This window comes from Alligator mississippiensis, chromosome 5 (assembly GCF_030867095.1).
Source record: "Alligator mississippiensis isolate rAllMis1 chromosome 5, rAllMis1, whole genome shotgun sequence".
Classification (NCBI taxonomy): domain Eukaryota; kingdom Metazoa; phylum Chordata; order Crocodylia; family Alligatoridae; genus Alligator; species Alligator mississippiensis.
The window spans coordinates 220008100-220034696 of record NC_081828.1 but is presented as its reverse complement, the minus strand read 5'-3'; the positions used below and the strand labels follow the sequence as shown (position 1 = coordinate 220034696).

The following is a 26597-nucleotide window of genomic DNA, read 5'->3' as shown; positions in this document are numbered from 1 at the left end:
CAGTCGTGAAGTTGCCTGAAAACAAAGCAAACGACTTCATGTGCATCTGAACCAAACCTTCTGGGCAGCCCACAAATGAATGTCTTGTTGTATGGCTTCGGGCCTCCCTCTGTGTCCCTGAACTCAGACCTCTGCTCTCTCCCCAGGCCTCCCCGGGGAGTCACCCCTGGTGCGGGTGCTGGAGGACGAGTCCCGGAGCCGCCTGGGCCGCTTCAACCAGAAGGACCTCTCCATGGTGTTCAGCAGTGTGATGCGGCTGCACCCGTCCAGCCCGCACCCACTGGTGGAGTCCTGCCTTAGCAGCCTGGAGCGGCACCTGGAGAAGGAACGGCACCCGCAGACCCTCTTCCTGCTGCTGTCCTACTACCGGCTGCGGGCCCAGGCGCTGCAGGGCCATGCAGCCTCCGACCAGCAGCTGCTCAACAACCGCAAGATCCTGCGGTTGGTGCGGCACACGCTGGGGCAGGTGAGCGCTGTGCGGGAGCACGAGCTGGCTCTGCTGGACGAGATGCTGGCCCTCTGCGCCCAGGAGGCCAACAACAAGGCCCTGGAGGCCATCTTCAGCTCGCAGCTCTTCTATGAGAACCGCCAGGAGCGCTTCATACGCAGCATGGCAGGTGAGGGCTGCTGCCTGCTCTTGCCCAGGCCTTCAGATCCGCTGAGCTCTGCATGAGGCTGGCCCAGTGGGGCTGAGGCTGGAAGGTGCCTGGAGTCAGAGTGGGAGTAGCAGCCATGGTGGCTGCTGGGGGTGTGAGCTGTCCAGCTGCTGCTCTGATAGGAGGAGGGGTGTCTGGGCAGCTCCTGTGGGGAAGCTCTGGGGAGTGTGAGCCATGCTGGAGGGGACCACAGGTCCGTGCTGGGATTTGAAGGTTGTGCCCTCGGAGCTGCCCTGGTCCAGGCCAAGGGTCCCCAAGCAGGGCACAGGTGAGTCCCAGCACCCTGTTGGGCTGGCTGAGGGAGATGGAGGAGCAGAGACAGGTTATACCTCTCCATGGCCGGTGTGGCAGCCTCCCTGGCCAGTACAGAGGCATGCAGCCCACTGGCAGACATCCTAGAGCCGGGCGCAGATCAGTTCTGGGAGAGGGCATGTGGGGAAATCCCTGCTGCAGCCCAAATGGTCTAGGGCACTTGTCTGTGGTCAGGCATCTGGGAGCCCTGCAGGCTGTGTGAGAGCCCTGGTATTCCCTTGGGCAGTGGCTTGCCTGGGGGTGCCGCCCCTGCCCTTTGTGCCTGCTGGCCGGGCCTGACTGACACAGGCATGCTGTGCTTCCCCACAGAGTGGTTGCCCCGGAAGGTGGAGAACCTCACCCCCTACACCATGGCCCTGATCGCCAAGTACGTGGCCCGCCACCGGCTGCGTGAACCGCGCTTGCTTGACACCATTGCTGCCTTCCTGCTGAAGCGTGGGGAGCAGCTGGACAGCAAGGTGAGTGCCTGGAGCTAGGCTGGTGGGTCGCTGGGGCCAGGCTTCCCCAGGGCAGCGTGCCACCACGTCGTGGTCTGGCGCCTGCCTGACCCCCCCCCCTTGCTGGGGCTGGCCCATGCTGCCCTGGCCCTTCCTGACCCTGTCTCTGCTGCAGGTGATCCAGAAGCTGGTGTTCCCCTTCAGCCGCATGAACTACCGGCCGTCCAACCATGGCGAGCTCTTCCCCAAGCTGGAGGCCATACTGGATCAGAAGGCCATAAGCTCACCTCTGGCCACTGTCAACATCCTCATGTCCATGTTCCAGCTCAGTCACTTCCCCCAGTGTGTTCTGCACCAGGTCTTCTCCCCTGCCTTCATCGCCAATGTCATGAGTACGTTGGGCTTCTGCCTGGGTAGACCTGTTGCTGGGTCCAGAGCGGGGGGCCTGGGCTGGGAGGAGCAGGTGCAGGGCTGCAGAGGGGTCCAGCAGCGCTGGGTGATGGGGACTGTGTATGTGGAGTGTGAATAGAGGCGCTTGGCGGGGTCCATCCCTTCCCAGGGACAGGACAGGAGGGCCCCAAGGGGTGTGGGGGGCCAGGGACACCAGGCCCATGCTGCCCCCACAGGCAGCCCCCACGCTGTGATTGTGCGCCGTTACCTCTCCCTGCTGGATGCCGCAGTGGAGCTGGAGTTCCGGGACTACAACGGCCCCCGCCTTGACCCTCGCTACCGCGTCCTCATGTTCGACCACGCCATGACTGCCGATGAGGCCAACAGGAAGTACAGGTGCATGGGCGCAACATGGGGGCAGGCAGGGCCAACAGGAGCTGGGGGTGGGAGGGTGTGGTGGGGGAGCTGGGGCCCATGGGGGCAGCCTGGGTCCCTAGATGGGCACGTGGCTGTCTGCAGAGATGTGAGGCATGAGCTCCCTGCAGTGGGAGACGGACACTGCTGTGCTGTGGAGGGCAGTGGTTATCCCCCCGCCCACACCCCTGCTCTGCGACAAGCAGGGAGTAGGCCCAGGGCTGCTGCATGTGCCCGAGGCTCCTCGCCTGCCCCCAGCACGTCAGAGATGCAAGGCTGATGGGAAACGGGGCTCTGGGACCCCTAGCTCCTGTGCAGCCCTGGTACTGGACACTTGGGCCCTGGGGTCAAGGGGGCTGCCTTGCAGCCTGGCAGGGCCATGGGGCCTGGATGCAACGGGCCGTGACCCTCTTGCTCCTCTCCATAGTTACAAGGGGCTGGTGGCGGAGGCCCTGCGGCAGCTGGTGGGAGAGGACTGCTACTGGCAGGACGAGGTGCTGCCCCCTGGATACTGCGCAGGTAGCGGGGCTGGGTCCGGCCAGGGCTGGGCCTGGCTGGAGCAGGGGTGTGCGGTGAGGTGCCGGCAGGGGTGGACTTCCCCAGTGCCCCCTTCCAGGGGCACTATCCCCTTCACGGGGCAGGGGGCACGTGGGCAGTGCATGCCATCTCTGGGGGTAAGGGGAGGTGTAGCCTGATCTACTGGCCTTGTTGCCACATCTCTTGCTTTGGCACCAGAACTGCCACGTACTGGGTCAGCCCCAGGCCTGTGGTGCTCAGCTCCTCTGTCCTGTGGAGGCTAGAGGAGAGTGACCAGGGTCTGAGCAGGGTTTTCACCTGCTCCTGTCCCATTTGGAGCCTCCAGCATTGAGGGTCCAGGCAGGCCTGATGCAGAGGCCATGCCACTCATTCCCTGCTCAGTAATGACCAATGCCCTTTTCCTCCAAGCACGCGTCCAGTCCTGTGTGAATCTGGCAGAACTCGGCCCCCGCCATGTCTGGTGGCCACGAGCTGCACACTTCCATTCTGCGCGGTGTGAAAAGGAACTACCCGGTGTCCATTTGATTGATTAGTCGTGTTGTTGGTTTGACCGCCTGTTCTCTCTGCAGACTTCCTGCTGTGGGTCAACAACATGGGCGCCGTGCTGCCTCTCTCCCGGGTCCCTGCAGCCTACAAGACCCCTCCTGTGCGCCCCGCCGTGGCCCCCCTGCGCACCAGCGTGCTGGCCCTCACCTCGGACTTGCAGGACTTTGCCCCTTTTGCTCCGGAGACGCCGAGCAGCCCCCAGGGTCCGCGGGAGAGTGACCTGGCCGGGCGGTTCTTGCCCACACTGTGCCCCGCGCCCAGGGGGCCCTGCTACCAGCCCCCTTCAGACTATTACTGCAGCCTGAGCAAGGAGTCGTCCCTGGGCAGCCAGGGCAGCTCTACGCTGAGCAGCCCCTCTGAGTGCCTAGCCACACAGGCCGGCACCCCTGACTGCTCCCCCCATGGCACCACAACTGCCACACTCTTCCAGTTCCCCATTGGCAAGATCCTGGAGGGGCCGGAGGCCGCGCCTGGCTGCTTTCGTGGGGAGCAGCCCCCTGACGAGGCAGAGGAAAGGAGTCCGGCTGCCCGTGACGAGGCCTGCGCTCCCCCTTCTCCACACCTACCCAGCCCCAAGGGTGGCCTGAGCGACGTGCCGCAGGGGGCCGAGGAGATCCAGAGGTACTGGCCCAGCCTGCCCTGCTCTGCCCTACCACAGCTCCCACCGTGCCTTGCTTGGTGCTGACAGATCTGCTTAGGGGCCCCGAGCGGTGGACCTCCCTGTCCTAGCCCTCAGCATTGGGATGATTGGCATGAGGTCGCACTGTCCGAGCCCTGCCCCTACCCCGGGAGGTCTCCCCTGCAGCCCCGTGGCCCTGGTCAGCCTGACGCTGCCTGCTCTGTCCTGCAGGGTCGTGCTGTCGGTCAATGACAAGTGGCATTACTGCCAGAACTCGGACATCCTGGTGGGCTCACGAGCCATGCGCGACCGGCACCTGCAGCTGCTGGGCTACTGCCTGATCCAGGTGAGTGGGGTGTGAGCAGGGCAGGGGCTGCCCCGCACCCCTCTTCACAGATCGGGGTGGTATGCAGGCTGGATCGGGCAAGAAGGGGCTTTTCCTGCCCCCAGACAGAGGCTTCCTAGAGACCCCATCCCACCTTTGCCCAAGGTCATGGCTTTTCCTGCCATGGCTGCAGCGCCACATCAACATCCTCATGGCTGGCTGTCCCTGTCCTCATTTCCTGCTCCTTCTCCTGGCCTTTGACTGGCCCCGGGGCCTTCACCACCTCCTGATACCAGGGGCCTGGAGCTGCCCTGTGCCCTGACTGCAGCTGGGGTGTGCCATACTCCCCTCCATTGTCCCTTACCCCAGAGTGTAGTGACACTCGTTGCCTGGTGCCCATGTCCCATTGCAGTCATGTTAAGGCCATGACCAAACACCCCTCCCCCAAATCCGTCCCCCTGCTGCCCCCATCTTGGGCTGTTCCCTTGGGCCTAGACTTTGGAGGGAGGGCTAGGGGCAGTGCTGGGCTTGCTCCAGCTGGCTAACAGGGCCAGGGATGGGGGTAAAGGCTGCCCTGGAAGGGGCAGTGTTCTCCACCTGGCGTGGGGCCCATCTCTGCTACCCTCCTCCTTGACTGCTGTGGCCTCCTGGACTCCCGTGTGACCTGCTCCCCCCGTTTCCAGCTGCCCTACACGGAGCTGGAGAAAGTGAGCGGCATCGAGGAGGCCAAGCAGTACCTGCGGCAGAAGTTGAGGGAGCTGCGCTTCTGAGGGGTCCCTCGGCCCTGGGCAGCGCCTCCCGGGCCCCGGGGAGTGGAGACAGGGCTAGGCCAGACTTATTTATTGCCGTTGGTGGGGATGGGGCTGAGGGACAGGTGCTGCCTGGTGGCGGGGCTGGGTGCTGGGCCAAGCCGTGGCAGGGGCCCGTCCACTGCCTCTGATGCTGCGGGGGGGCAGGTCCCCGAGCCTGCCACAGCAACTGGCCACGGTCACTGCTGCCCCGGGGTGCTCTGGGGGCCAAGAGCGTGCGGGAGGGGGCCTGGCCCTTTGCACAGTGGCGCCGTGGGGCTGGGCCGGCTGTGGCCATGTGTGTGCGGCCACCCTGCCTGGGCGCTGGACCCAGAGGACGAACTTTACAATAAAAGAGGTGAAAAATCCACCTTGTCTTTGCATTTATTAGCTGCCCTGGGAGCAGCTCCTGTGCACCCCAGGTGCCCCAGTGATGCGGCCCCCACCCCTCCAGGGGCTGACAGCCTCCCTCGGCCCGGCCACGTGATGCTTCTGCATCCATCCGGGGCGGCCTGGGCTCAGGGCATTGGAAAGGGGAACATTGCCAGTGTCCCTGAGCGCAGCCTCTTCCCCCATGAGTGGGGGGCCACGTAGTGTTGGCATGAGGGTTGCAGACAGGATGCACAAGAGAAACCAAGACAGCCAGTGTCCAGCCCTGCAGCCTGGTGGTCTCTGCCATCCAGGAGTGGCTCTGCCATGGTCCTGTGGCAAGAACAGGCAGCTGGGTGCTGGGTCAGACCCGGGACCTCCGGTCTGTCTGGGCTGTGAGGCAGAGAGGGTGGAGAGCCATGGCTGGAGGCTTGGCTGGCGTCCGCTGCAGAGCCCCAGAAGCTGCCCCGGCTGCAGCCCCAGCTCCTTACAAAGCCATTGATTGATAGTTCAATTATTGTCTTAAATAAAATACTGCAGTCTTGGAAACACCTGATTGTCAGAGGCACCCAGGGCTGGGCTGGCACAGGGCTGGACGGAGCAGGCCAGGGCAGGGGGCAGCCCCTGTGCCCCCCAGCCCCAGTAGGGTCCTGCTCCTTGCCCCTGGACGGTAGCTGGGCAGCAAGGCGGGCTCTTTGGCAGGTGCCTGCGGCCAGGCAGGGGGCTGTCCTCCCTGCTGGCATGGGGAGCAAGGCACTGGGTGAGCGCGGGGTCCACAGCGGGGCCCCAGGGCCGCTCCAGGTCCTTTGGCGGTGGTGACACGTGTCCCAGAGGAGCAGCAGGAGGGGGGTCGCGTATCTGCCTATGCCAGGCCAGGTGCGTGGACAGAGGCTGGGCTGGCAGCTCACACAGGCATCGGCATCTCGTTGTACTCGTCAATGCCCTCCCGTTCGTCCAGCACAGGCTCGGCCTCGTTGGCGTCCAGCTGGGGAAATACGGGGGGCTCAGGGTGGGCACAGAGCTTGGGGGCCTCTTCCCACCCCCAAAGCCCCCAATTCCAGAGCTGCCACTGCCTGGCACAGGGAGGGCGAGACCCTCCCTACAGCCAGAGGCGCTGGGCCCGATCATAGGACACAGGCAGGATGAGGGTCTCCCCACCACATCCGGGGGCGGGGGGACACTTACACACTTCATCTCGTGGTCAGTGAAGATGCGTGCAAGCAGGAACATACGCAGGGGCACAGTGAGGATGAGGATGAAGGGGAAGGCCAGCGAAGCCACAGTGGACATGACAGCCCAGAGGACAGCCAGGCACACCAGCTGCAGCCCCGTGAACAGGTGCATGCGCAGCGTCCGCACCTGCAAAAGCAGCAGAGTCCATGGGTCAGGGCTGCCGGCCGGGCTCAGGACCTCGGGGGGTTGCTGCTCATCCAACCTCTGCCCCAAGCAGCAGCCCCATCTGAGCCCCACCAGACAAGGCCTGGTCCTACAACGCCCCGGCAGCCTTGGGGTCAGCAACACGGTCGTTGCCTAGAGCAGGGGGACGGGGCAACGTCCTGAGCAGAGGAGCAGACCCTCTTGCCAGGACCCCAGGGGTCAGTGCCATCAGGAGCATTTTCACAGCCCCGTCCCCAGTCCGGGCTGTAGCCAGCACCCAGCACCTTCGGGAGAGGCTTCAAGAACCCGGACACGTGGAGCAGAAGTAGGAAAGGGGCAACCGGTACAGCCCGGGTAAGCCCCCCAGCACAGCACAGGCATGGCTGTGCCTTGATCATCGCTGACCGCTGCCCGTCCAACCTCTCTGACACCTCCAGCGATGGTGCGTCCCTCCTTCCCCGGCATCTCCCATGGCCTCCCTGCTCTGCCCATGCAGAAGTGATTCCTGAGGTCCAGCCTAAACCTGCTTTGCTGCCACTTACAGCTGCTGCTCGTGCCCTGCTCTCAGCAGAAGGGAACAGGATCTTTCCCTTCTTACGGCAGGCAGCCCTGCAGGTAATGCAGCCTGTTCTCGCGTCGCTTCTGAGGCACCTTTCCTGCCACCTGACCAGGCCCAGCTGCTGGAGCGTCTGGCTCGACCTGCCTTCCAAGCCCTTGAGCATCTCTGTCGCTGCCTGCGGTCCCTCACTTCTCCACATCCCTTTTAAAGCATGGAGCCCAGAACTGCACGCCAGATCCAGAGCATGCCTCACCAGTGCCAAGCAGAGAAGCACAGCACCTCCTGTGTCTTGTACCCAGGTCCCTCCATGGTGCTGCCCAGCAGGGCTCCCAGCCCCCCACATCTACCCCTGCACCAGCGCTGAGCCCCGCACCTTCTTGACGTAGGGGAGATCGGGGTGGTGCTTGGGGGGCATGAGCAGCAGCTGGAGGCGCTCGTAGAACTGGATGCCGTTGAGCGACGTCACCCCCATGTAGAGGAAGATCCCGAAGAGCACAGCTAGTGGGATCTTCTGCAGCAGCTCCCCAATGACGATGGACAGGCCTGGAGGCAGAGGGAGTCACCTGTGCCCTGGGCCTGCACGCCTGCTCCCACTCCCCAAGGGCACCCTGCAGACCAGGCTGCACCCAGCATCACCCTCCCGCCCCCCAGAGCTACCCCAGGCCCAGCCAGGGTGGAACAGGGCTGGGCACGGCGTGGGCAGGACTCACCCACGAGCACGGCCACCAGCAGTCCGGTGACACGCTGCTCCTTCACCTCCTGGATCTTGGGCTTGTCGCCGGGCGCCACGGCCTTGCTCATGACGGTGAGCGCGTTGGCGTGCGTGACCGAGCGCACCGTGGCAGCCGCCAGCCAGGGAAGCCCGAACAGCGCGAAGCAGCCACCCATGGCCACGATGAGCAGCAGGTCCAGGTGGAAGCCGGAGCCCTTCTGCAGCATGCGCTCCTTCTTGCTGATGATCAGCCTGGGGGAGCGGGGCAGGTCAGCACCACTCGCAGCCCCCCGGCACACGGCCCAGACTCCCCAAGCACCCCTAGTCCCCCCCGCCAGCACTCCCAACTCCCCCCAGGATAGCCTGGATCCCCCCAGCACTCCCAGCTCCCCCCTGCACAGCCCAGACCTCTGCTCCCAGCACCTCCCCAGCTGTCCCAGCCCCCACACCAGCCCAGCCCAGCCCCGGAGGGCACGGGGCTCTCACGTGGTGATCTGGGTCTCCATGAAGATGAGGATGAAGACAAGAATGGCTGGGAGGACGCTGGCCACCATCATCCAGATGGGGAAGGGGTCCTTCTCCCCCAGCGGGTTGATCACCCAGCCCCGCTTCTCGGGTGCCGTCACTGAGAAGCCGCTTGGCACCTTCAGCTTCTGCAGGGAGATGGGGGCAGCGGGGGTGAGCACTGCAGGCACAAGGAACTGGCCCTCGGGCCCCCACCCCGTCCCCCAACACCCTGCCCCGCGGACCTGTGTGTAGGTGGTGTCCTGGATGCTGTAGTCGACTAGCACCATGACGAGGATGGCGATGGGCACGCCGAAGTCCCCAATCACCCGCCGGATCTGCAGGGACAGTGCGTCAGGGTCCAGCTCCCCACCCCGGCGCCCCTGGCCCTGCCGCCTCCGATCCCAGCCCTGCCCCCCTCCGCCCCCAGCCCTGCCCGACTCCTGCCCCCTGCCGTCTCCATTCCCACCCTCGGCCCTTGACCCCTGCTCCCCGCAGCCTCCGTGTCCACCCCCTTGCCCCCCCGCCCCCCACGCACCCGCCCGGGGAAGAAGCGGCTGTTCTTGAACTTGCGCAGGAAGAAGGCAATGAAGAAGGTGCCAGCCATGAGTACGAGGGACAGCAGCGCCGTGTTGGGCTGCCCCGTCACCTGGGTGCCCGCCGGGCTCCACGTCCCGTTCCCCGGCGCTGCCGTCCCGTTCCTCACGCCCAGGTCCGCCGCGTCCTCACTCGTGCCGTTGGCGTCAGCCTGCTCACAGCCGTGCAGCGGGTGCTCCTGGAAGATCTGCAGGGCCGCATGGCTCAGACCCCCTTGCAGCCCTGTCGGCACCATCCGCTCCCAGCCCACGGACCCCCAGCCCCTGCCAGCAGAGCCCCCAACCGCATGGACCCCCAGTGACACAGAGCCCCAGCCCCAACACCCCCAACCCCCAGCAGATCCCCCACTGCCATGGACCCCCTCAGCACAGCCCCCTGCCCCAGTGACCCCCGCAGCCTCCATTCCCATCCCTGCCCACCCCCATGCAGAGCCCGCACCAGCCCCCCCAAGGCAGAGCCACCACCCCAGTCCAGCCCGTGGCCCCCATGCCCCCGCAGGCCGGCTGGGCCGGGCCGGACCTTGGCCAGCTTGGAGAAGGTCTCGTAGATGAAGATGAGGGAGATGAGGAAGGCGAAGATCTCCTGGGTGAAGCGGGACACGAAGCGCACGAGGAAGCTGCCCTCGAAGGCCACCATCACCAGCACGATGAGCACGAGCCACAGTCCGATCCAGACGCGCCCCACCAGGTACTCCAACCCGTTGGACCTGCAGAACTGCACCCGCCGGCTCAGCGCTGCGGCCCTGCACCCCCACACCTGCCCCCAGGTCACCCCCTCCACCCCCCGGGACAGGGCCAGGCCGGGGGCTCCGGGTACCCACGCCGGCTGCAGCTGCGGGCCGGCGGGTCCTTGCCAGGCAGCCCGTGAGGCACTGTCCCAGCCGGGGGCCAGAGGCGGGTGGTGCCGGGACACGGCCCCTCCCCAGCTCCAGGAACAGGCCCTCCACGGTTGGCCGTGGTGGCTGTTGGGGGACCAGGCTCACCGTGTAGAAAGCCTCCTCAAAGACAAGCAGGGGCCCTGAGAAGCCGATGACGAGCAGGGGCTGTGCGCCCAGAAGGCAGAAGATGATGCCCTGCAGCGCCGTGGAGATGATCAACTCCGACACCCCGATGAGGTTCTCCGTCTTCTCCCCTGGGGCGGGCGGGCAGGTGGGGAGCAGCGTTAGTGCCCGGCAATCGAGCTAGGCCCCCACAGCCAGACCCAGATGACCCCCGCGCAGCCCCTGGTACTGGGGACCGCGCCCCAGCCATGCCCCGCTTACCCCCGGTGCAGTAATAGCCACCCCCAGGGCCCCACATGACCACCCCCAACCCGACCCCCACAGCTCAGCTCACTCACCCCCAAGCCCCCTTTACCCTGTTGCCCCCAGGACAGGTCCCCCTGACCCCCAGTCCACACAGGCCCCCTTACCCAGCAGCCCCCCGAAGGTGATGGCAGGCGAGAGGGCGGCGAAGTAGATGAAGATGACGGCAGCGACGCACTGGGGGTTGAGGGCGTCGCGGAAGTCGCTCAGGTACTTGGGGTAGCGCCGGCGCACGTCCCGGATCAGGCCCCCGAACGGGTGTCCCGTGCGGCGCAGCGGGTCGTCCTCTGCCTCGGCCTCTGCCACCGCCAGCCGCAGCAGCGCTGCCATGCACGACACCCCCCCGTCACTGCTGCGCCCGCCACCCTGTGCCCCCCACCGCCGCCCCGTGCCCCCGGCGGGGCTGGCCCTGGCACCTTTCTCCTCGGGAGACTTGGGCTCCAGCAGCAGGCGCCGCTCCTGCTCCTCGCGCCGCTTGAGCATCTCGCGCTGGAAGTGGGCGACGCTGCGCAGCAGCTCCTCGCCCTGCACCTCGGAGGGCGGCAGCACCACGCTGCAGTCCAGGAACTCGTTGATGGCGTTGAGGAGGTCGTGCCGGTCGTCCGCCAGGTAGGCCGCCTCATGGAAGGGCTGCGGGCACCCACCGTGTTACATGGGACTGGAGGGGGACATCGAACCCCCCTGGCCTGGGGCAGGAGGGAGCCCAGGGGTTGCAGGGGCCCGTGGCTGGGCTGGGGGCTCTGGCCGAGGGCAGGGGAGGCGGTACCTTGTCGGACATGAGGGTGGAGATGGAGCGGCCGATCTCGTGGTAGTCCATGTTGGCACTGCTGGGCCCCAGCAGCACGAAGAGGAAGCGCACGGGGATGGGCACCTCCAGCACCGAGTCCAGCTCCGCGGCCTCCTGCAGCCGCACGAAGGCCATGGTGGGCTGGTCCAGGAACTCCACGCAGCCTGCGCGCCGGGACGGAGGTGAGCGCCTGCCCGCGGCACTGCCCCCACTCCGCCCGGCCCTACCAGCCCTTACCCACAAGCACCACCGTGGCCTCCGCGTTGTCCGGGATCTTCTCCAGCAGCTTCAGCTCGTGCTTGGACTTGGAGCGCGTGATACCGGCGGGCGGCGGCGGGGTCAGCACCTCCTTCTGCGCGGAGACAGGGGGACAGGTGAGCGCGGGCTGCGATGGCGGAGGGGGCACAGGGCAGGGGTCGAGGGCAATGGAGGAGGCAGGGCTTGGAGGGAGCGGGGTGGGAGACCGGGCTCCGGCTGCCACTGACCTCACGCTCAATGTCGATTTGGACCTCGTGCTCGACGGGGACGGCGCCAATGAGGGGCTCGGTGACAGCTGGCTCGGCGCCCTCGCCCACATGGTTGGCGCTGTGGTGGTGCCCCAGCAGGGAGCCCAGGCTGCCGGCCGAGATGTTGCGGGGGAAGGAGAAGTCCTTCTCGTCGCTCGGGTGGCTGCGGGTGCACGGGACCTTCATGGACACGCGGGCCAGGCCGGCGGCCCCGCCAAGCCCGCGGCTAGGGCAGGATCCGCCCTGTCCCCACCCTCCCACACGAAGCCTCATCAGACCCTGTCGTGCTCGGCTTTTTGGCCCCGTGGGACAGGCGAGTGGTGCGGGGCCAGTCCCCCAGCCGGATCGGGCCCTGCACAGCCGCCCTGTGCATCAGGATTGGGCCCATGCCACCCTGCCTGCTGGGATCTGGCCCCAGCAGGGACACGGGGCCTGGCCCCCCGGCCTGTCCCACCCGTCCGGAAATCTGGCAGCACAGGAGAGGCAGATGTTGCCCCACGGCCAAATCTCTGCAGCGGGGGCAGAGCTCTGAGCAGCGCGACACAGTGACCCCAACATCGCCCCTGCCCCTGGAAGAGCAGGGGGGCCGCGGCTGACAAGGTCCTGCTGCTGCCGGGGGGGTCGTGGACAGGGGTGCACCCCCCCGGGGGCCAGCAGAGCAGGCCCGGCCCCCACGGCGCCCGGCTGACCTGTGCTTGAGCAGCAGTGCCCGCAGCACGTTGGCGCGGTCCTCAGCCCGGATCTGGTCCGAGATGATCATCTGCTCGACCACCTGGTGGGCCACGCCGGGCAGCGTCTTCTGGTCCAGGTCCAGCAGCACGGCCCCTGCGGGAGGCAGCGCTGAGGGCGCTGCGCGGCCGCCGGGGGCCCAGCACCACTCCCCCCGGGGGCCCAGCCCCCTCCGGCAGGCCGCGGCCCCCCCTACCGTGCGCCAGCGTCTTGCGCAGCTCCAGGAGGCTGCGGAAGCTCAGCGAGGCCACGTGGGGCTTGCCCCAGCGGTCCGTCTCCTCCTCCACGTCCTCCTCGAACTTGATCCAGCGCGCCGTCTCCTTCCACTGCATCTCCTGGTTCTTGTCCACCATCAGCTCGTTCAGCTCCACGAACACCTAGGGCCAGGTCGGGGCGCGGGTGAGCGGGACCCCAGGAGGGTCCCGAACCATCGCCCATCCGGCCCCCTGGAAACGGCAGGTCCCAGAGCTGCCACCCCATTCCCAAACCCGCCCCCAAGCGCCTGCCCCCACCTCGTGCGGCTGCCGGTCGTGCTTGCGGTGCCGGGCGCTGGGCTCCCGGTGCTCCTTGCTGACGTGCACGATTTGACCCTTGGTGCTTTTCCGCACCAGGTGCCGGCGCACCCCGGGCACGTCCTCGAACCTGTGACCTGCCAGGAGCCAGGGCGGAGAGCTGAGCAGGCAGGGCCATGGGTATGCGGGCAAATGGCTCGGGGAGGCCTGCCGCGGTGAGGGCACCCTGGGCAGACAGTGGGCCCGGGCTGGGTGGGGAAGGGGGTCTACCCTAGGGCCTGGGGGAGGGCTGGGGTTATGGGAGGGCACAGGGGGGATGCCGCACGCAGGGAGCAGCTCTGTGCCTCCACCAGCCCCCCTGCCTGGGCTGGGACGTGGGTCAGCGCCGCAAGGGGGACTGGGGACACCCCCGCCCAGCTCTCCCTGGCCCCGCCGCCCACGCTCACTCTTCATGTAGTCCAGATCGGCCGAGGCCAGCGTCTGCGCCTCCGACTCGTCCGTGGGCACCTTCTGGTACTGGGCCTGCTCCACGCCCGTCATGCTGCCGATGCGCCGGCGCTCGTGCAGGTTGTAGCTGCGGTGCCCGGGCTGCGACTTGGCCAAGGGGCGCCCGGGGGAGCCGGGCTCGTCCGGCCCCGTGCCCTCGGCCTCGCGCTCCTCCTCGGCCTCCGGGCTGCAACACGCACCCCTGCCTCAGCATCCACTCCCAGCGCCAAGCTGGGGGTCGATGCCCACCCCCCCGCACCGGCAGCCCCGGGCCCTGCAGCAAAGTCACTCACCTGGGACCCCTGGCATCGTGGGGGGCGGCAGGTACGGGCGCGGGCGGACTGGGCTCAGCCGGGGAGCTGGGGGCGGACGACTCCTCGGTCCGACGCTCGCCTGCGTCATCCTCCTGCAGGAAAAACTGAGACAAAGGGAGGGGGCGCATGGGGCCGGCAGCTGCCAGCCCCCCCCTGTGCCCCACGGCCGCCCCATGCCCCCCGTACCGCACCTGCACCGCCTCGGGCGCGCTGCCCTGCAGCAGCTCCTCGGCCGAGCGCTCGGTCTCGGTGTCGCCAGCGTCATCCTCGTCCTCCTCGGCCTCCTCGATGGGCGGCGTCTCCCCGGGCGCGGATGCTCGGCGCCGCTTCTTCTTGCCTTTCCGCGGCCCCTTCTTGCGGCGCGCGTCCGCAGGCAGGTGCGCCGACAGCGGGTGGTGGATGTGGTGCGAGCTCTGCCGGTGGTCTGCGGGCGAGCAGCAGGCTGGGCTCAGCCGGGGGCCACCCAGGCAGCACCCCCCGGGAGCAGGGGGCAGCCCCGGGACCCCTGCGCGCCCTGCCCCCGCCCCCGCACTCACACTCAAAGTCCTCCTCGCTGTAGCTGCGCCCGGCATCCTCCACGCCGCGCGGGTGCGAGTGCGAGTGCTGCAGGATCTGGAAGCGCGCCACCCCCAGCGCCTTGTTCAGGTCCCGCTCCTCCTCCTCCTCCAGCTTGGGCGACCCGGGGCCCAGCGCCTCCTGCTCGGGCTGTGGGCAGCGCCACCGCAGGTCAGTGCCTACCTGGGGCAGTGCCGCCTAATGGGGGCAGCGCCCCTGCTGTGTGCACCCCCCAGCACAGCGCCCCCTGCTGTGTGCACCCCCCAGCACAGTGCCCCCTGCTATCTGCTTCCCAGCACAGCACCCCCTGCTGCGTGCCCCCTATCACAGCACCCCTTGCTATGTGCCCCCCCAGCACAGCACCCCCTGCTGCATGCACCTCCTGCAGCACAGCGCCCCCTGCTGTCTGCCCCCTGCCAGCCATGTCCCCTCCTGGGTGCCCCCCCTCCCAGCACAGTGCCCCCTGCTGCATGCACCCCCTGCAGCACAGCGCCTCCTGCCAGCAGTGTCCCCTCCTTGGTGCCCCCCAGCACAGTGCCCCCTGCCACATACCCCCCGCAGCACAGTGCCCTGTTGGGTGCTCTTCCTGCAGCACAGCACCCCTGCTGGGTGCCCTGTTCTGCCCCCCCCAGCACAGCGCCCCCTGCTGGGTGCCCCCCCAGCACAGCACCCCTGCTGGGTGCCCTGTTCTGCCCCCCCCAGCACAGCGCCCCCTGCTGGGTGCCCCCCCAGCACAGCACCCCTGCTGCCTGCCCCCCCAGCACAGCACCCCTGCTGGGTGCCCTGTTCTGTCCCCCCCAGCACAGTGGCCCCTGCTGTCCCCACTGTAGCCCAGCACCCCTGGGGGGTGCCCCCCAGCCACAGCACAGCACCCCTGTTGCCCCTGTACCCCTGCAGCACAGCGCCCCCAGCAGGATGCCCTCTGCCCCCAGCACCACAACCCTTCCTGTACCCCCCACCCCTGCTGCCCCCAAGTCCCCCTCAGCGCCCCCCCGCCGCTCCCCCTTCCCCTCCCAGCAGCACTGGGTCAGGTCGCATGCACCCCAGGGGGCCCAGTCCCCGCCCCCGCTCCAAGCTCCTGGCTGGGGGGGGCGCAGGGGGAGCAGCACAGCTGGGGGCACAGGAGCCCCCATCCAGGGGCCGGGCCATGCAGGCACCCCTGCCCCGCAGCGCGGGTACCTGAGCCATGGCAGGCAGGCGGGCGGGCGCTGCAGGGGCGCAGGCTGCCCGGTGCGGCTGGCGCGGCGCTTTATGGAGCGCAGCGCCCGAGCGGGAAGGTCACGGCTGCGGAGCGGAGCCTGAGCTCGGCTCGGTGACAGGCGGCTCCCGCTCGCGCCCGCACCAAATATTGACGGAGCCGCCAGCCCCGCGCCAAGGTGACACCGCCGCAGCGCCGCCCGCTCCAGGGTGCTGCGGGGGGGGCAGGGGCAGTGCCTCCCTGCTGCAGGGCTGGGGCAGACCCCCCCAAGGGGGAGCCCCATTGGGGATGCTGCAGGGGGGGATGACAGGTCCCCCCCAAGGTGCTATGGGGGTGCAGTTGCTCCCCACTTTGGGTACTGTGCAGGTGCAGCTTCCCCCACAGGTGCTGCATGGGGTTCAGCTTCTCCCCCCTTTGGGGGCTGTGTGGGGTGCACCCCGTAACACTGTGCAAGATGCAGCCCCTCCCTCCCAGTGCTGTGCGGGGTGCAGCCCCCCCAGGCACTGTGTGGGGTGCAACCCCCAACCTTTGGGTTTTGTGCAGGGTGCAGCCTCCCCCCCGGCTCCCTCCCCGCTTCGGGCTTTGTGCAGGGTGCAGCCCCGCCCCACAACTGGGCGCTGCGCAGGCCCCTGCTTCCTCCCCAGGGCCGCGGGAGCCGGGACCGGGCAGCACGCTGGGAAGGGGCAGTCATCGTTGCTGCCCTGTCCCAGGCCATGGCCTTGAGACCCCCGCCCCCCGCCCCCCTGGTCCTAAGGCCCTGGTGCCTGCCGTGTTTCCCCCGGGCCTGGGGCCGATGAGCACGTGGCTGCACCACCCTGCCCGTGTCCCGCGGGGCCAGGGTGGGGCGGGCGCCCTGGGGCAGCGTCCCAGCCAGCACAGCCAGCCCAGCCCATGGCCCCCCGCAGCTCCCCATGCCTGTTCCCCGTGGGGTGCCCTGGGCTGGTGTGGGGCGATCCCCAGGGACAAAGCCGCCTGGTCGGGACAAAGCCGCCTGGTCGGGCGCGTCACCAGAGCCGCGGCGCTTCCTACCTGGGAGCTCAGCAGGAAGTCCATGGCCAGCAGCACCGGCCACCCGCCTGGGGCAGGGAGAGGGGCAGGGGCAGGAGTGGGGGGCAGACAGGGGCAAGGGGGCAGAAGGGCTGTGGCCGGGCACCCTCCCACCTGACGTGGCACTGTTGCCTGGGCAATGGCGAGACAGCCCAACAGCAGGGGCGGCGCTGCACAAAGGGTTAATCATTAACCCCCACGCACCACCCAGGCAGCCCGGGCGCCCAGCACGTGTTGTGGGGAGAGCGGCCACGGCCCCGGGGCCCAGTACAGCCCAGTGCCAGGCTGGGGGGACCTGCACACGCCCCTGGCAGCGCTGGCTGAGCTCCGAGGGGCCGCGCAGCCCTGGGGCTCGGGGGTGTGGGGTGGCAGGGAAGCCCCCAGTCCAGGTTCTCCCGCAGGGACACAAAGGGCAGGGGCAGGCTGAGCTGCGTGGCACTGGGGGGTGTGAGCAGGGCTGGCTCACCTGGGCCCACGCGCCCTTGGCCCCCAGCACAGCCCCACACCGCAGCCCCTCAGGGGTGCTGCCTGCCTGGGCCCTGGGGGGTCTGAGCTCCCACATCCCTGCGGGGGGAGCCAGGGGCTCAGGACCTCGCTGTGGCCGAGCCCTGCCAGGCTGGGCACAGAACGGCCGAGACCTTCGCACCCCCCGGCCTCGGGGGCAGGGACGGGCACCCCCGCGCCGCGCCGGGCACTCACGCTGTCGAAGGCCGACGAGACGATGTGGTGGATCTCGGAGGAGACCGGGGCTTGCGTCATGGTGGCGCGGGCAGCGCGCTAGCCCTTCTCCTTCTCACGGGCGCTCAGAGGGCGTGCTGGGGGCAGCATAACCTGTAGGGGTACGGGGGGAGGGGGCGGTCAGGACCACTGCAGCAGCCCCCGGCCCCGTCACCAGCACCCACCCTCCCCTGGGGTCACACCCGGCCTTGATGCTGTGGGTGCACCCACCCCTGCCCCCATCCCTGCATGGCCCGGCCCCCCAGGTGCCCGCTGGCACAGCCTCTTAGATCCACCGTGAGCTCGACCCCGAAAGTGCGCCTTGGCCCCCCAGCCTGGACGGTGCTGAAGCCACGTGGGGTGAGGAGGGGGTGCCACAGCCCCAGAAAGCGGCAGGGAGGGGCGAGTGCTGTGCCTGCGGCACCCCGGGGCCCACGGCGCCGCACGGACACCGCCCCGGGGAGGGGGCCCGGCCCAGCCCTGGCCCAGCAGGCCCCGGGGCCAGGGAGCGAAGGCAAACAGAGGAGGGGCCACGCGCCAGGGGTCGGCTCCGGCCCCGTTTGTCTTGGCCGTGGCGCCCCGAAGCGCGAGCGAGCGCCAAGAGCAACGAAGGAGGAGCGGGGTCCCCGCGGCCAGAGCCAGAGCCGCCCGGATGGAGCCAGCTCGCGCATGCAGGCCCAGCCAGGGCACGGGCAGCGCAGGCCACGGCCCAGGCCCCGGTTCGGGGAACACGTCAGCACACGTGTCCCAGCACACGGAGCAACCAGGGAGGCACCCACAGCTCAGCACGCAGCAGTCAGAGGCCCGCATCCCCCCAGCACCGCGAGGACTTGCTCCCGCCCACGCCACAGGAACCCATGGGCAGCCCGGCCCCCGACCCCACACGGAGCCCACGCCACGGGCTGCAACAGGGCCGTGCTGCCGGCCCAGCGCCGCACTCACCTCCCGCGCGCTAGGAGCAGGGGGCGGCTGGATGCCACATCGGAGACAGCCCTGCCGGCGCCCGCAGCCCCCCGCGCCCGCGCCCGGGACAGTCACTGCTGTCTGCGGGGCCGCGACGTCCTTGCAGGCTTTATGGTCCCATGAGCCGTGGCCACGTGAGGGGCGGGAGGCGACGGGGTAGGGGCCGGCCGGCGATGACTGGCCATCACACGGTTACTCACCCAGCCCCGGGTGCCCGGCTGCCCTGCCCCCATGCTGCCAGACCCAGGCGTCCGGGGGTGGGGGCTGGGCCCTGGTGCCCCAATGCCCGGGGGGCCGCCGGGCACTTCCCAGGCGGGGTGGGGTGGGGTGGGGCAAGGCCGTGGGTGCCAGAATAGGGGCAACATGGGGCAGGGGCATCAGGCCCGCCCACCCTGCAGCCCCTCCCCATACGCAGGGACCCCCAACCGGCGCTGACACGCAGCTCCAGCACGACCGTGTGGGGGGCCGGCAGCGCTGCCCCCGCCTCTGGGGCCTCAGCGGCTCCCAGGATGAGGGGAGCGGGATCCCGGGGAAGGAGCTGCCAGCGCATGAGTCGCCCTTCCCAGGGCTCGGGGCTTTCCAAGGGCAGGACGCAGCGCGGCCATCTCTGCCCTTGACCCACTGCTGCCTGCCCCTGCCCGGAGAGCACCGGGTAACAGCGGTCCCGACAGCAGGCGCTGCGTCCCTGGCACCGGGGAGCCCACGCTGCGCCTGGCAGTGCCCAGGCATGGTGGGGGTACGGGTGGGGGGCGGGCACCAGCCCCACCAGGGATCAGGGCGCCTGGCGGTACCACGCCAGCCCCTGCCAGCAGCGCTGCCCAGAGCCAGGTTTCTGCAGCACGTCTCCAGACCGGATTACCCAGGCAGGGGGGCAGCTCGCACCATGCCAGGCAGCCCCTGCCCCAGTGTCGGTGCCCCCGTGCTACCGGCCGGGACCACGGCACAGCTGGGGGCCATGCAGACTGTGCCACGGGGCAGAGGCAGCCCAGACGGAGCCACATCCCCCTCCCCAGCTGCCTCCCGGCCCCGCCAGCTGGCGCTGTGCGCCCCCCCACCCAGGCCGAGCCCCGAGACCCTCCTCCTCCTGTCCAGCACCTGGGCGGCTGCGACCCAGGCCGTGCCCAGGCACCCAGCGCCTCCCGGGACTGCCACCTCGGCCCTACGGCCGGCACGGCGCTTGGGGCCTGCCGTCCAGAGCTGCCCCTGCGAGAGGGCTGCTCGGCCCCGGTCCTGGCCCCGGGCAGGCTGTGCGGCTCCGGTTACGGGGCAGGAGCCAGAACTTCCACATTCCTGCCGAGCGGGCGCAGATGAGGTTGCCCTGCCAAGCCCCGGCCCCCCCGCGCCCTACCAGCGGGGGCCAGCACCCTCCCGCGGCCCGGCCTGACCCCCCTGGCACGGCCCCCGCAGCCGGCCCAGCACCAGGCACAGCAGGCCGGCAAGGCTCCAGCACATACCTCTGCCCTGGCTGGTGCCACCCCGGGGCCGGACCCATTCCCGGGGCCCTGGGGGCAGCTCGGGTCTGCCCAGCACCTGCCCCCCAGAAGCTGCGGGCAGGACGCAGGGGCAGCCCCTGTGCTGGCTGGCTGGGGCAGGGGGCCAGGGCCACGTCCCCCCACCCCGGACCCTGCAGCACGGTCAGGCACAGGCCTGGCCCCAACCCCATCCACACCCCAGGGCCGGCCCCTGCCCAGCAGCTGCCCATCGCCGCCGGGCCCACGCAGCCCCTCGCCAACAGCTTCTCCCGGGCCACGGCATGTGGGGGCTTCCCCGGGGACCAGGCCGGCACCAGCGCCGACACAGGCCCAGCGCTGAGGCCCAAAGGCAGAGCCGTGTTTGCTTTCCCCCTCGCCGCGGCCTCGTGTTTGGCTTGCGGTGCCGCCGCTTTGTTTTTGTTTTCTGCTTCCCTCTGAAGTGCCGACAGCTGGCCCTGGGCACAGCCAGAGCCGTGGGCACGGTGCCACCGGCCGGGACGGGCGGAGGCAGAGCCGGGGCGCAACCAGGGCACCCCGCTCCACCGGCGCAGGGCAGCGTGGCGGCCGTGGGGCAAGCAGCCCATGGGGTCTCACCGGTGCAACGCTGCTCGGGCCCGTGCCAGCCCTGCCCCGGGCCCTCGCATTCCTGCGCTGGCGGTGCCCCCCCCGCCCCGTAAGCAGCTTTGTCCGTTTAATCCGGGATTAGCACCCTGTGAGTGCCTCGGGGACTGTTGCATGCGGGACGGAGAAGCAGCCGGGCCTGTCCCCGGCCCCAGCAGGCAGGGCAGGATGGGGCCCCCCTCTGGCACACAGCTTGGCCCCAACTCCACGGGGGCACAGCCCCATGGCCCCGGCGCCCCGTGACCCCTGCCTGGACACGGCCCCCTGAGGGCCTGACACCATGGCCCCGACCCCGATGCCCTCTGACCCCTGCCCGTGAAGGCGTTAGGGGCACAGGGCAGGTGGCTGTGCCCCCCCCGGTGCCATGCCAGGCCGGGGGGGGGAGGAAGCAGTCACGGGGCTGCGCTGGGTGGAGGAGGAGCACGAGCACTTCCCCGGGGTGAGTCAACCCCGTCCGGCGGCCCTGGGTCTGCTGCAAATGCCGCCCGGCGCCGGAAACATTGAGCAGGACTCCGGTGACTCAAGCGCTTCCCTCTCCCGCCCCCGGACCCGCTATTTATAGCCCCTGTGCTCCCGCGGGCTGGGGGGGTTGGGGGTCCCCCCAGGGCAGGCCCGGGCCCCCCTGCCTGCGGGCAGGAGCCGCCCCCACCCCGTCCTACCCCGTGGGAACCACGGCCTGGGTGCGCAAAGAGGCAGCTGGAGCACGTGATGCCGCCGGCAGGACGGTCGCGCTCCCATGGCCCCGGACGCAGACGGACAGACCAGGCGCAGACGGGGGGTGCGGGCTCAGGAGGGCTGCGAGCCTGGGGGCTGCCCTGGCCTCGGGGGGCGAGGAGACGGGTCCCAGCGCGGCGCCCTGCTCTGACCTTCGGTGCTGCCCGAGGTCCTTGCCTGGATGGCGCGACTGCAGGGTGCGGGTGCTGGCACGACCCCGGCAGACCCCGGCCCCGGGGCGGGCGGCCGGGCCGGGCCGGGCCGGGTGCGAGTGGCGCTGGCTGGTGCTGCCGCGGCGCAGGAGGCGCATTCCAGGCGAGCCCCGACTGGCCCGGCTCAGGCGATTACTGCACGTGGCCCGCAGGCCCTGCCAGCGCTGTGCCCGCCCGGCCCCTCGCCCGGCCCCGCCCCGCCAAGACTTGCGGCCCCCCAGCCGAGCTCCTGCACCAGGGCAGGGCAGGGCAGGGCAGGGCAGGGTGGAGCACGGCAAAGCCAGGAAATGGGGCAAGGCCGGCAGCCCCGCAGGCTTGCGCCACCTCCCCATGTGCAGCTGTCAGCGGGTTGCGGGCATGGCACCAGCTCTAGCTCCGCCACCGCTTCCCCATGGGTCCCCGGGCACCTCCCTTAACCTGTGTGTCAGGGTGTGAACCCTACCCTGCCGCTCAGGGTGGCCCTGTGGTGACGGGGTCAGACCGAGGACAGGCGCAGGCGGCTCCCCTCAGCCCATCATGGGACATGGTCCCCCTCCAACCCCCCAGCACCAGAACCAGCAGCAGGGACCCGGCGTGGCTGCAGGGCCCAGGCAACCTCACTCTACCCCCAGAAAGAAACCACTAGAGACTGAGGTAGCGTAGCCTGGCGGTAGCCAGCCCTCAGGCACCACGTCGTGCCAGCCCACGTGGGGAGTCCCGGACAGAACCAGAGTCCTGGAACCACCGTGTCCCCAAATCGTGCTTCCTACACCGGGCCACCTCAGCCTGGCACCAGCCCGCAGGGCACCCGTGGCAAAAAGGGGCAGACGGACGGCAGGACACAGGTGCCTGGGCACCGGCCCCCACCATCGCCACCAGAGGAGGTCAGGGAGGGTCAGGGTCAGCGTCGGGGTCAAGGCAGGCAGGACCCGTCCCGGCCCAGGCAGGGGCAGGGTTGCCCCGGGGGGCACCGTGAGCAGTGGCGGTTCCCAGAGCCGCCGTCCGTGGGGGACAAAAAGCCTGTGGCGAGGGCGCTAATCCCCCTCCCCCCCCCCGTGCATTCCTCAAGGGCTCTAATATTCCACGACGGTGGCTGCCGGCACGGCCCCCACTTCCCACCCCCCCAGCCACGGCCCCAGCGCCTGCCCCCGCTCCGACGCTCCCCGCATCCGCAGCGACCTGCTGCCGTGGCCCCCCGGGGCCCCCAGCTGCCCCCGGCCCACCCCTGCCTCTGCGGGCCCCGGCCCCCCCAGCTGCCCGCTCCAGTCACGAGGCCAGGAAGCGAGTGTTTCCTCCTGTCACCATGGCAATTATCAGGCCCCTCTGGAGAGGACAGGGTGGCACACCCAGCCCAGCAGGGGAGGGGGCACGGCCCCGGGGTGGGGAGGGGGGGACCGCCATGCGGCTCCCGACACCTCTGCCATGAAGCCACCCCTCCAGTGCGAGCGACCCCAACTCACCAGCGTCGCTGCCAGGAATGACTCGCTAGTGCCTTGCTCACCCGTGCACGCCCGCAGCGTGAGCCTGGAGTGCCGGCTGGGGCCCCGCCCCGGCCACGGGAGGCCACGGGAGGCAGGGCAGCCCTCGCCAGCCCGGATGCTCAGCACCAGCTGGCCAGGGCCCCGACTCCGACCCCGGGGAAGGAGCAGGGCGCAGCTGCCCGCAGCCTCGGCACCACGCCAGGAGCTGTGGGTCCCACCGGCCACGCCAAGCCACCCAGAGCCCCCCGGCCCCGGAAGGGAGACCCCAGGTCGAGGCCCGGCTGCACCCCAAGACCTACCCCCACAGCCACGTCCCTTTCCCGACTCCGGGCAGCCGTGGGCAGCTGGTGCCAGCGCCCGCCCCTCACTCACCCCATCGCCCAGCCTCCGGGCTCCCCGTCCCAGCAGGCTGCTCCTGGCTCCCGCGGTGCTGCCGGGGTGCGGGTCTGGCACCGGCGGAGTCCTCGGGGCTGGGGGGCAACGGGCCCCTGAACAAGGAGCCACGCCGGGCTCGGGGCCCGCGGGCCGGGAGCGCGGGAGCCAGGCCCGGGGCAAGCACAGCCCCTGCGGCCACTGCGAGCTGCCCGGCGCCGGCACGGCTTTTATACCCAGCGTGAGCCTTTGTTTCGGCAAGTCTGCAACAGGCCCCTCGTCCAAACACGGCGCGTGCCAAGTCTCCGCGCTGCTCCTCCGGCAGCCCCACCTCCAAGCTCCGCGGCTCCCGCTGGGCACTGGGGTCGGCCAGGGGCCAGCACCTGCCTGCCGAGCGTGGCCCGGAGGAGAGGGGTCGCGGGGGCACCTGCTGGCACAGGCGCGTGAGGCCGGGGGGGGCCTGGGACACAGACCCTGCTCCGGCGCTGGCTGCAGGACCTGGGTGCCGGGCTCGGGGCCGCCCCACACCTGCAGGGAACGGCCCCGCGAGGCAGGGTCGGGGACCGAAGGCCAGAGGGAAGGGGCAGTAATAAGGGGCTGACAGCACGGTCTGGGGCGAGGGGCCGGGCGCAGACCCCAGCACCCCACAGCGGGGGACGGAGGGGCTGGGGGAGCCGCTGACCCGGGGCAGCCCCAGCGCTCTGGCTGCGGCCTGGGTGGGGGGGACGACGACATGGCACGTCATGGCCAGACGGTGCGGTGATGACACGCGGCCTCCCGCCCCCTAATTACAGGCCTCGTCTGGAGCCGCTCGGCGCTGCCCTGGCGGGAGGAGAGGGGAGGAGATGCCGGCTGCACCCGTGCCACGGGCAGCCCCCGTGCAGCGCAGTGCCAAGCGCCCCTCCCCAGGGCCACACCGCAGTGGGGGGGCCATTAGGGCAATGAAATCCCAGCTCCCAGCAGCCGCTTGAAGTCGTCCGGTGACCCTGAAGAGCACGAAGGGGTTGGTGCCCTGCAGGCGGCTGCTAATGAGTGCCGGAGCCGGGGACACCACAACGCTGCCCAGCACAGCCGCAGCCTGGGCGGTGCCTCGACCTGCCCGTACTGTGCCACCCTGCCGCCCGCACCACGCCGCCCAGCGCCCTGACGCACTGCCCTGCTCCCTGCCCCGATGTGCCGCCTGCACCGTGCTGCCCAGCGCCCCGACGCGCTGCCCCGCCGCCTGCACTGCAGAGCCCTGCTCCCCGCCCCGACGCGCTGCCCTGCCGCCCGCACCTCAGAGCCCAGGGCCCCGATGTGCCACCCACACCGTGCCACCCAGCGCCCCGCTGCGCTGCCCCGCCGCCTGCACTGCAGAGCCCTGCTCCCTGCCCCGACGCGCTGCCCTGCCGCCCGCACCGCAGAGCCCAGGGCCCCGATGTGCCACCCACACCGTGCCACCCAGCGCCCCGACGCGCTGCCCTGCCGCCCGCACCGCAGAGCCCAGGGCCCCGACGTGCCACCCACACCATGCCACCCAGAGCCCCGCCGCGCTGCCCCGCCGCCTGCACTGCGGAGCCCTGCTCCCTGCCCCAACGCGCTGCCCTGCCGCCCGCACCGCAGAGCCCAGGGCCCCGATGTGCCACCCACACCGTGCCACCCAGCGCCCCGACGCGCTGCCCTGCCGCCCGCACCGCAGAGCCCAGTGCCCCGGTGCGCTGCCCGCACTGTGTCGCCCAGCGCCCCGACGCGCTGCCCCGCCGCCTGCACTGCAGAGCCCTGCTCCCTGCCCCGACGCGCTGCCCTGCCGCCCGCACCGCAGAGCCCAGTGCCCCGGTGTGCTGCCCGCACTGTGCCGCCCAGTGCCCCGACACGCTGCCTGCACTGCAGAGCCCTGCTCCCCGCCCCGCCGCGCTGCCCTGCCGCCCGCACCACAGAGCCCAGGGCCCCGATGTGCCACCCACACCGTGCCACCCAGCGCCCCGACGCGCTGCCCTGCCGCCCGCACCGCAGAGCCCAGGGCCCCGACGTGCCACCCACACCATGCCACCCAGAGCCCCGCCGCGCTGCCCCGCCGCCTGCACTGCAGAGCCCTGCTCCCTGCCCCAACGCGCTGCCCTGCCGCCCGCACCGCAGAGCCCAGGGCCCCGATGTGCCACCCACACCGTGCCACCCAGCGCCCCGACGCGCTGCCCTGCCGCCCGCACCGCAGAGCCCAGTGCCCCGGTGCGCTGCCCGCACTGCGCTGCCCGCACTGTGTCGCCCAGCGCCCCGACGCGCTGCCCCGCCGCCTGCACTGCAGAGCCCTGCTCCCTGCCCCGACGCGCTGCCCTGCCGCCCGCACCGCAGAGCCCAGTGCCCCGGTGTGCTGCCCGCACTGTGCCGCCCAGTGCCCCGACACGCTGCCTGCACTGCAGAGCCCTGCTCCCCGCCCCGCCGCGCTGCCCTGCCGCCCGCACCACAGAGCCCAGGGCCCCGATGTGCCACCCACACCGTGCCACCCAGCGCCCCGACGCGCTGCCCTGCCGCCCGCACCGCAGAGCCCAGGGCCCCGACGTGCCACCCACACCATGCCACCCAGAGCCCCGCCGCGCTGCCCCGCCGCCTGCACTGCAGAGCCCTGCTCCCTGCCCCAACGCGCTGCCCTGCCGCCCGCACCGCAGAGCCCAGGGCCCCGATGTGCCACCCACACCGTGCCACCCAGCGCCCCGACGCGCTGCCCTGCCGCCCGCACCGCAGAGCCCAGTGCCCCGGTGCGCTGCCCGCACTGCGCTGCCCGCACTGTGTCGCCCAGCGCCCCGACGCGCTGCCCCGCCGCCTGCACTGCAGAGCCCTGCTCCCTGCCCCGACGCGCTGCCCTGCCGCCCGCACCGCAGAGCCCAGTGCCCCGGTGTGCTGCCCGCACTGTGCCGCCCAGTGCCCCGACACGCTGCCTGCACTGCAGAGCCCTGCTCCCCGCCCCGCCGCGCTGCCCTGCCGCCCGCACCACAGAGCCCAGGGCCCCGATGTGCCACCCACACCGTGCCACCCAGCGCCCCGACGCGCTGCCCTGCCGCCCGCACCGCAGAGCCCAGGGCCCCGACGTGTTGCTCTCGCCATGCCGCCCAACACGATGCCCTGCGCCCTGCCGCCGCACGGCGATGCCCAGCGCCCGACGCGCCGTGTATCCCTGCCCGCTGCCCCGAGGCGCCCCCGCGCCCCCGCCTCGGGGAGGGGCAGCGATGTCACGGTGGCGGGCGGCCGCGTGCCCCGCGCATGGTGCCAGCCCCCCCGCCCCGCCCCGCCCCGCCCCGCCCCGCTCACCTGCACGGGGGGCCCGGCCTGGGGGGGCCACACCCCGCACGTGGCACGAGGGGGCACCCCGGGCTGCCTGGGCAAAAGGGGGCAATCCCGGGGGGGCCGCGCTCACCTGCCGCCGCCTGCGCCGGGGGGAGGAGGGGGGGGCCGCGGCTCCTTCCTCCCCCCGCAGGCCCCGCCCCCCCGGACTGCCCCCCATTGCCCGGGGAGA

General features: G+C 70.6%; 2 protein-coding genes across 11 annotated transcripts in view; one reads left to right on the top strand and one right to left on the bottom strand.

The window, feature by feature from the left end:
* The window catches only part of FASTK (Fas activated serine/threonine kinase), a 13292-nt gene extending 7900 nt beyond the window's left edge, over positions 1-5392 (top strand). For all 3 annotated transcript variants that reach the window (XM_019483982.2, XM_059729296.1, XM_006264925.4), the window contains exons 3-10: positions 147-617; positions 1278-1426; positions 1581-1797; positions 2032-2191; positions 2637-2728; positions 3316-3913; positions 4143-4257; positions 4920-5392. In XM_019483982.2, coding sequence (XP_019339527.1) covers positions 147-617; positions 1278-1426; positions 1581-1797; positions 2032-2191; positions 2637-2728; positions 3316-3913; positions 4143-4257; positions 4920-5006 — 1889 coding nt within the window. In that variant the 3' untranslated portion in view covers positions 5007-5392. The remainder of the gene's footprint in view (positions 1-146; positions 618-1277; positions 1427-1580; positions 1798-2031; positions 2192-2636; positions 2729-3315; positions 3914-4142; positions 4258-4919) is intronic.
* On the bottom strand, positions 5391-26597 carry SLC4A2 (solute carrier family 4 member 2). 8 transcript variants are annotated; one of them, XM_059729290.1, is made up of 23 exons: positions 26499-26597; positions 17279-17410; positions 14316-14484; positions 13971-14203; positions 13759-13883; positions 13426-13652; positions 12980-13116; positions 12664-12844; positions 12428-12563; positions 11718-11901; positions 11470-11584; positions 11212-11396; positions 10862-11075; positions 10553-10768; positions 10125-10273; positions 9662-9856; positions 9084-9329; positions 8791-8883; positions 8528-8694; positions 8040-8293; positions 7703-7872; positions 6579-6752; positions 5391-6378 (listed from the first exon to the last, which is right to left on the bottom strand). In XM_059729290.1, the coding sequence occupies exons 2-23, from the start codon at positions 17336-17338 to the stop codon at positions 6298-6300; spliced, it is 3711 nt and encodes a 1236-aa protein (XP_059585273.1). In that variant the 5' UTR covers positions 17339-17410; positions 26499-26597; the 3' UTR covers positions 5391-6297. The 8 variants fall into 8 exon arrangements, with proteins under 8 accessions (XP_059585273.1, XP_059585272.1, XP_059585277.1 ...); XM_059729289.1 differs by lacking the exon at positions 26499-26597 and adding an exon at positions 26393-26492; XM_059729294.1 differs by lacking the exon at positions 26499-26597 and adding an exon at positions 26393-26492 and having other exon boundaries at positions 9195-9329.

What these genes read in the sequence shown, in the direction of transcription:
- SLC4A2 (XM_059729290.1), bottom strand. Translation starts at nt 17,338, where the DNA reads ATGACGCAAGCCCCGGTCTCCTCCGAGATCCACCACATCGTCTCGTCG. An exon ending in GGCCACGGTGGTGCTTGTGG is followed by an intron (nt 11,397 to 11,469) that starts GTAAGGGCTGGT and finishes CCCGGCGCGCAG; the next exon opens with GCTGCGTGGAGTTCCTGGAC. An exon ending in GCCGCTTCTTCCCCGGGCGG is followed by an intron (nt 8,884 to 9,083) that starts GTGCGTGGGGGG and finishes CTGTCCCTGCAG; the next exon opens with ATCCGGCGGGTGATTGGGGA.